Source organism: Dromiciops gliroides, chromosome 1 (assembly GCF_019393635.1).
Source record: "Dromiciops gliroides isolate mDroGli1 chromosome 1, mDroGli1.pri, whole genome shotgun sequence".
Lineage (NCBI taxonomy): Eukaryota > Metazoa > Chordata > Mammalia > Microbiotheria > Microbiotheriidae > Dromiciops > Dromiciops gliroides.
The window spans coordinates 16,606,429-16,615,123 of NC_057861.1; the positions used below are offsets into that span (position 1 = coordinate 16,606,429).

An 8,695-nucleotide genomic window follows, 5' to 3' on the forward strand; every position below is an offset into this window, starting at 1 on the left:
GTGTCAAGTGTCTGAGGCCGAATTTGAACTCAGGTCCTCCTGAATGCAGGGCCGGTGCTTTATCCACTGCGCCACCTAGCTGCCCTCACTGGCCACTTTTAACAACCTTCTCGGCCTTCAGCTTGGGACACTGCTCACCTCACCCTGTGACTGGATCCGCCGCTACTCTCTGCATCAGAAAAGCGCCTGCCCCACTTCTTCTTCCTTTAAGGCTTCCATCAGCCTCATTAAGGTCCTGGCCTCAACCTTTTCTCTTTCTTCACGCTGCCCATTCCTGTGGCTTCAAATATCAGCTCTGCAGGCCTCCAGACCTGCATCTTCAAGTGCCCAGAGGCACTGCGTTCTGCATGCGAATATTCTACAGGCGCCTCCAATAACACTGCGGTTCACTCTTTCCTCAAAAACTCCTTCAGATTGTCAGTAACATCACCCGTCACTCACCCAGGTTTTAAAACTTAAAACTTTCTTTTCTGTGATTCTTCTCTCTCCCATCCTCCCACAACCAAATAGTTATCAAATCCTGTGGATATTTATTTCTTTTTTAAAAATCTGTTTTGTTTTTAAAGTGAGGCGATTGGGGTTAAGTGACTTGCCCAGGGTCACACAGCTAGTAAGTGTTAAGTGTCTGAGGCTGGAGTTGAACTCAGGTCCTCCTGACTCCAGGGCTGGTGCTCTATCCACTGCACCACCTAGCTGCCCCGTGGATATTATTTCTAATGTCTTATCCCCTGGCTATCCAGGGTGTCCCATCCTTATTTCCTACCTCTCTAGGCTACTTCAGGAGCCATGATTTCTAAACTATTCTGTTAATATTTTTATTGTCTATTAGTCTGAAATGGTTGTAGTTTGATATTTCTGACTCTTCACATTTATTTATAGTTCCTCTGCACACAATCTATTTTTATAATGGTACCAGGTAATGCTACATAACATGTATTTTTTAGTATTCCCATTCAGAAGATATCATACATCCTTCAAATACGACTCCAATCAAAGTTCAGTTCTGTATTTTCCTTTATCTTTGCTCAATTTGTTCAGCTCTAAGAGAGGAATATTCAAAGTCTCCTATAGTCACTGTATTGTTATCTTTTTGTAATTAAATTAACTATGCCATTTGGCACATAAATGTTTAATATTGATAACTGTTTCACTGATAGCTTTAAGCAAAATTTACTTTCTCTGTTTATCTCTCATTTTTGCTTCATCTGATGTTTAGATCCCACTTCAGATGATGTCTGATCTTAATCAAGTCATTTAGGCTCCACAGGCCTGTCTCTTCATTTGTAAAAATATAGATGGAACTAGATATTCTTTGAAGTTTCTTCTAGTTCTAAATCTATGATACTGTGAATAACACTTGCTGTGGTCCTACAGTAACAAATGAAGCTCTTGCTGGATTTTTTTAATCACCTGACTCTCCATGACCCCATTTGGGGTTTTCTTGGCAAAGATACTGGGGTAGTTTGCCATTTCCTTTTCTACCTCATTTTACAGTTGAGGAAACTGAGGCAAGCAGCAGTTAAGTGACTTATCAGGGTCACACAGCTCGTAAGAGTCTGAGGCTGGATTTGAATTTGGGTTTTCCTGATGTCAGACCCAAAGCTTTGCCTTTAGACTAGATGATGGCTTTAGGTCTAATGATGGGTAAGTCTATCCTCGAGGCTGAAATTACCCAGCACTGACTGGACTCCATGGCTTCTGAGGTCCCTCCCAATTCTGCCATTCTGTGATACAGTGACCTTAATCAAGAAAAACGTTTTCCTAAAGGAATCAAGAGGCACTTTCCAGATTCGGTTCCAAAGGTAGCGGCTCCCCCTTTCACAACAGCTTTCCCTACACATACTGTGTGCTCTACAGCTGTTTGCTGACCAAAGGGGGACCTAATGGGCACGACACTGAAAGGATTCTGCTTCCATCCAGAGGTGGTCACCCCGAAAGCCTCCGGATGGAAGAACAGAACATCCTAGGGAAGAGAAGACTTTGGGGGGATGGCTGGGGTGAGGGCTTCCAGGCTCTCCAAGACCACAGGTGGCTCTGCTTCTCCCCAGAGGATAGAGGTAGGGGCTGAATGGCCAAATCCCGACTCTGCTGCGTTCTCTGTGACTGGGGGCAAGTCACTTCCCCCACCGAGGGCCTCAGCTTCCTTGTCCATAGAATGAAGAGGATTTGCCTAGAAGGGACTCAGACACTCCCCAGTTTACAGATCAGGAGACTAAGGCCCAGAGAGGGCAAAGGGCAGAAACTGAAGAAGCTTAGAAGCCAGGCTCTGTCTCAGGGAAATCTTCCTAACCATTAGAGCTGTGCAGAGTCTACACGGGAAGGCTGGGCAGAGCCCTCACCATGGAGGTCACGGTCGTCAGACTTCTTCTGTCTCCAGAGACAGGTCCTCAGCCTAATGACTTTGTACTTCACGGGCCACTGGAGAAAGTTGCCCCAGGAATGATCCATGTCAGACCTTTCCCAGGACGGATGAAAGCACATGAGCATGGAAGGAAGGCAGACTGTGAGAAACAGAGCATGCTCAAGGCAGCTCCAGAACGATGCCAAGAGATAGAAAGGACGGAGCAGGACCCGTGGCTCCACAGGGATTAAGAAATCCCAGGGGAGGCGATCCCTTCACTGATGCAGAGCAGCACTTCCTCTGAACTCAAGGGTCTTAGAGAGCTGCCCAAAGTCCCGGGCCAGTCTGTGGCAAAGGCAGGATTTGAACCTGGGTCTTCTTGTTTTAAGGCTGAGTCTCTGTCCACTCTGCAACAACACTTCCCCTGGCAGCACGGTATTGTAGACAGATATAAACTAGGAGTTTGGGTAAGATTATAGAACTTTTAGAAAAGAGACAACAGAAAATTTCTACCACTGACTGAGAGTCGGCCACCAAGCCCACACCTGCACACTTCAGGAAGCAGTAATATGAAATATGAGCTGAAAAATTAATGCGAGAAGTGGACAATTATATCACATGATAATTTCACTCAAAAGCCTGTTTCAAACTCAAGTGTAATGGGACTAACTTACACAAAAGCCCTTTTTACAAGATATAAAATGCTCTAACAAGTCGTTAAAAATTTACTTCCTCTTGTTGACTCCTTGAATAATTGGCTGGAATCCAAAATCCAAGCTCCGCAGTTACAGAGACAAAACCAGCTCCCCCCCAAAAACAAAAATCCCAGCCCATCAAACTTTTAAAAATCTACTTCTAGTTCAAGCTTCCAGACAACCCCGAGGGTTGCCCATCTCTTACCTTTCCGGCGCTTCTTCCTCTCGGTAATGGGACCCCAAAGCACATAGATGCCCGCTGCCAGAGCCGCAGCGACCCCACCAAGGACTCCCCAGTTCTTCATCACCTTAGACCTAAGAGAGCAGAGAAGGGAACCGTCTTCTACCACTACCAGACAAAGGAAGGACAGAGCACAGCTGTCAAGGACCCGGAACCCACACATGCAGAGCACACTAGCACTTGGAGGACCAGTCGCCCAGGGCCAGCGGAGGTGCATGGAGCTCACTTGGGGAAAGTGGCCTCGTCTATACTGCCAGACAGGAGGAATGCAGGGGGCTTCTTGCTAGCTAAAAAATAATACTGTCCTATGTACGGGTTGGTAAATTGGAATCCAAGGCATGTTCATAGATTTGTTTTACTAACAGCCAGCGTTTTTGTAGCCAGAATCTTAAGTCTGCAAAATGCTTTAGAAATATTATCTCAGAGGCAGCTAGGTGGTGCAGTGGATAGAACACCGGCCCTGGAGTCAGGAGGACCCAAGTTCAAATCCGGCCTCAGACACTTGACACTTGACCCTGGGCAAGTCATTTAACCCTCATCGCCCTGCCAAAAAAAGAAAAAGAAAAAGAAATATCTCATTTGATCCTCCCACAATCCCTGAGGTGCTATTATTACCCCCCATTTTATAGATGAGGAAACGGAGACAAACAGAGGTAAATTGACTTGCCCACCGAGTTAGTAGGTATCTGAAGTAGAATTCAAACTCTAATCTTTCTGTCTCCAAGGCCTGTTTGCCAGGTTTGGTGCTAGAAGAGAACTCTGGAGCCCCTCTTTTTCCAGATAAGGAAACTGAGGCTCAGAGCCCTTACATAACATGTTAAATGGGTGTCCCCGGGCTGTCTGTCCTTTGTCACAGGGAAAGGCTCAGGCAGGGGGCAGGTACCTTAGACCGGGGCGTAGATGACAGGCGGCTTTTCAATGATATAGGTGGTGTGTGATCCAGGATTAAAAAGACTCCCAGACCACAGACAGATGGGAGAGTGAGAAATAGCCCTGGAACCTTTCCTGGAGAGAGTCCTGTGAGTTACTCAATGGCATGAGCAGGGCTGCCAGAGACTCACAAAGCACACAAAGGTAGGAGAGGGCAGAGCTGAGGTTTGAACCCTTGTCCTCTGGTTTCAAATTTAGTGCTCTGCCCCTATTTCAGACACCAGCACAGCGGACACAACTGAATGGTTCAGAGGGCAGAGGGCAAAGCTGCTTCTTTCCTGACATACAAACCAACCCTCTGGCAAATTAACTTTTTGAACCAGACCAGTAACACAGAAGGTTCTCAAAATATTTAGAGATAGTGGGGCAGCTCAGTGGCGCAGTGAATAGAGCACTGGTCCTGGATTCAGGAGGACCTGAGTTCAAATCCGGCCTCAGACACTTGACACTTAACCCAATTGCCTCACCAACAAACAAACAAAAATATTTACAGATAGAACTATCACGGTGTAAAACTGAACTGCATTCATAGTCACCTGCAGATAGAGAGGAAAGATGGAGGAAGGGAGGGAAAGGACACCAGGCAACTGTTAAAAAAACCCACAATAGCAGGTACCTCTGCTCACTTATTACATATATAAAGGTACATAAGAACACTAAATTCTTTTTTTTTTAGTGAGGTAATTGGGGTTAAGTGACTTGCCCAGGGTCACACAACTAGTAAGTGTCAAGTGTCTGAGGCTGGATTTGAACTCAGGTCCTCCTGACTCCAGGGCCGGTGCTCTATCCACTGCACCACCCAGCCGCCCCCAAGAACACTAAATTCTTAACCCCCAAACTGGGCCTATGGACAGGATGTGGGCCAGGACAGAAGGTCAGTAAATGAGTCGATGGTATCAGCCTTAATCAACTGCCACCATTGCTCAATCAATGCCAGAGAAATCCTTCTTCATTCATAAGTGACCCTGGCAGCCCGGCTCATGTCACTGAGTGAAGGCTCTGGGAGCATTTCTAACTAACCCTGGCTCACACCCCGATCACTGAAAAGCTGCCTGTCGTCTGTGTCCTGGTCTACGGTGCCTTCCCCTGTGACAAAGGACAAACAGTCCAGGGACATCAGCCTTGGTCCCTCTTCCCCACACAAAAGGGGAACCTGCCTCATCTGCTCTCCCCCTCCTCAACCTCATTAGGCTTTGTAATTCATCATGAGTCTGGCTGCCTTGCAGGTGGTTTTCATCAGCCCATATGCTTAAAAGCCCCAAGCCTTTCTTCTTTTTTTTTTTGCAGGGCTGCAAGGGTTAAGTGACTTGCCCAGGATCACACAGCTAGTAAGTGTCAAGTGTCTGGAATCGGATTTGAACTCAGATCCTCCTGACTCCAGGGCCAGTGCTTTATCCATTGTGCCACCTAGCTGCCCCAGCCACCTAGCTGCCCCGCCCCAAGCCTTTCTAACAACATTCTACTAGAACCGTATACTGGGTCAGGGGAGCTGGTCTTCCTACATTCTGGACAAAAATGAACCATGGTGAGGGAAACTGAGGCCCAGCCAGTAGATGGACCTGGGTACAAAGAGAGGTGGGGGTTGAAAGTCTTTTTCTGGAGACTCTTTTCTAGACCAAAGGACCAATCAAGGCATTGTAAAGCACCCGAGACTAGCCTTGATGACCAGTCTTAGGGAGTCAGAACTCTCAAACCTGCCTGTTCATTGACTGCCCAAGCATGGAAGGAGGCAGAAGCTGTTTCCCTCCTGGGTTTGAGTTCAAATTCTGACCCTGCCGCTTACTATCTGTGTTGCTTCATCCCTTCCAGCCTCAGTTTCCTTATCTGTAAAATTAGGGCATGGGCCTGGCTGACCTCTGGGGCTCCTCTTGGCCCTGCGGAGGTCTCGAGGTCAATAAACCGTTTGGTCTGGCTTTCATGATGAGTGACTCCCCTCTCTGTGCCTCAGTGTCACTCTGCAAAATGCCACCCCCCCACACACAGTGGGCAGGAAATCCCGTGTAATAACAGCTTTGGCAAAGGCCAAATGAGATCGCTATTGTAAACTGCCACACGTAGTAGGTGCTCTATAAATGCTCATGCCTGTGCCTGTTTCCTTTTTGTCCCAGTGCCCGCAGCTCCTATAACACTGTGGGCGCTTAATAAGTGCTGGCTAATTAATGAGTGAGTTGCCTTGAGCCCACTAGGCCAGTACCCCTTGGCGTGGGGGGAAGGGGCAGTGACCTGCCCAAGGTCACACAGGGACTAAGAGGCACTATTGGGATTCGAACTCATGTCCTCTCAATCATCTCCGCGCGCTGCCCGATGGGTAAAGTCCCCTCCCTCAACAATACAACCCGGAGTCTGCGCGCGCATCCAGAGTCCCCGGCGCCCCCATAGCGCGGGCTCCTGGCCCCGCCCCTGCGCCCGCGATCTCATGCAGGCTGCTCCGCTCCCCTCCCAGCGCCCCCCCAACACGTCTTCTGCCCCTCCCCCTCCATGTCCCGCCTGCGCACTAGGCGACCTCTGCCCCGCCCCCCTACCAGAGCTCCCAGCGCCCCCTGCGCCCGCGCGATCAGGAGTCTCTGCCCCTCCCCCCGCCTCGTCCTCGCGCTGCTCCGTGCCCTCGCGCCCCCGCCCCTCTCCCAGCGGCTGCGCCCTCGCGCCCCCTCAGGCCTAGCTCCCGCAACAGCCACACTGACCTGAGTGTGGCCCCGGCCCGTAGGAGGCGCCGCAGGCTCCGGTCCAGCGCCGCCGCCGCCTCAGCCCTCGGACTGAACATCGCCCCGGCCCCGCCCAGCCGCGCTCCCCGAGCCGCCCCCGCCGCCCCCGCCCCCGCCCCCGCGGGGCTCGGCCTGCCTCGGCTCTGTTGGAGTAGGGAAGCGGGCGCCGAGTCTGAGCTGGGGAGGTGGGGGTGGGGGACTCGGGATAGAGACGGACCGGAAGCAGGCTTCTACCGGAGGATGAAAGCCGAAGGACAGCCACCACCGCCTTCCGGCCTCCTTTAGTCCCGCCTTCCTTAGCAACGGGTGCACGCGCACGCGCCGGAGGCTTCGCGAGCTAGTTGCTACGGAGAGGACGCTCAGGGGGTGGGGGCGGGGAGGGCGAGACCGGAGAGCTTCCTTTGCGCAGACTCTGAGGCCTGGTGTTACGTCACCAGGGGGCAAGAACTTCTGAGCAGTTTGTCGTCCCTACCTAATAAAGCCTAGCATTGATAGCGCTTTGCATATGTGACCTCAGCCACCACCCAAAGAGTTAGTTATTATTTTCTTCATTTTAGAGATGTGGAAATCGAGGCAGGCCATTGGTCCATCCAGTTAATAAATGTCCGAGTATGGATTTTTGCGTGCAGGGTCCGCTGAACCACCTAGTTTCCATTAACCAAAGTCCCTGCCCTCCAGAAGCTTACATTACTATAAGATGGACACAGCAAATATTAAAGCAAATGGGAAGTTATTTAGTAGTATGGAAGGGGTGGTAATAAATAGAGTGATCAGGAAAGGCTTCTTGTGGGAGATGGTACCCAAGCTGAGCCTTGAGTCAGCTAGGGATGCCAAGAGATGGTGAGGAGACAAAGCATTCTAGGCATGGAGGACCTTAAGTTGTGCCAAGCAGGGAACTGAGAAGAATGTCTTGTGCAGGGGGAATAGCAACTAGTGGCCGGGAGTAAGGTGAAATCAGCCCAGAGAGATAGACCAGGATCAAATTGTGAAGGGCTTTAAATTCCAAACATTGGATTTTGTATTTGATTTTTTTTAAATAAATATTTTATTTAATTTTTTCCAGTTGCAGGTAAATCTAGTTTTCAACATTTATTTTAGTAAGATTTTGGGAGGCAGCTAGGTGGCGCAGTGGATAAAGCACAGGTACTGGATTCAGGAGGATCTGAGTTCAAATCCGGCCTCAGACACTTGACACGTACTAGCTGTGTGACCCTGGGCAAGTCACTTAAACCCCATTGCCTGCCAACAAACAAACAGTAAGATTTTGAGTTCCAAATTTTTCCCTCCCTCCCTTCCTGCCCCCCTCCCCAAAATCTGATATAGGTTATACAGTAGAATCATGTTAAGACATTTCTACATTAGTTGTGTTGTGAAAGAAGAATCAGAACACATGGGAAAAACCACAAGAAAGAAGAAACGAAACAACAACAAAAAAAGGAAAGTATTATGAGTCGATCTGCATTCAGATTCCATAATTCTTTTTCTGGACATAGAAAGTATCTTCGAACAGAGTCCTTCGGCACTGTCTTGGATATTGCTGAGAAGAGCTAACTCTATACTGTTGATCATCACACAATGTTTCTGTGACTGTTTACAATGTTCTCCTGGTTCTGCTCATTTCACTCAGCACCTGTATTTGATATGAAAAGAAAATAGGGAATCATTGAAACTTCTCAAGCAGGGGAGTGAGAAAGTGAGAAACCTGTGTTTTAGGAATATCAGTTTGGCAGCTTCAAAAAGGAGGAGTTGGAAAAGGGAGAGACTTGAGTCTAGGAGGCTAGTAAGA

The 8,695-nt window shown here is 48.9% G+C and overlaps 1 protein-coding gene across 2 annotated transcripts in view; it reads right to left on the bottom strand.

Annotated features, from left to right (window-relative positions):
* The window catches only part of USP30 (ubiquitin specific peptidase 30), a 27,938-nt gene extending 20,960 nt beyond the window's left edge, over nucleotides 1–6,978 (bottom strand). For both annotated transcript variants that reach the window (XM_043974890.1, XM_043974883.1), the window contains exons 1-2: nucleotides 6,889–6,978; nucleotides 3,242–3,351 (exon numbers count right to left, since the gene is read on the bottom strand). In XM_043974890.1, coding sequence (XP_043830825.1) covers nucleotides 3,242–3,351; nucleotides 6,889–6,968 — 190 coding nt within the window. In that variant the 5' untranslated portion in view covers nucleotides 6,969–6,978. The remainder of the gene's footprint in view (nucleotides 1–3,241; nucleotides 3,352–6,888) is intronic.
* Between the last annotated feature and the right edge of the window lie 1,717 nt (nucleotides 6,979–8,695).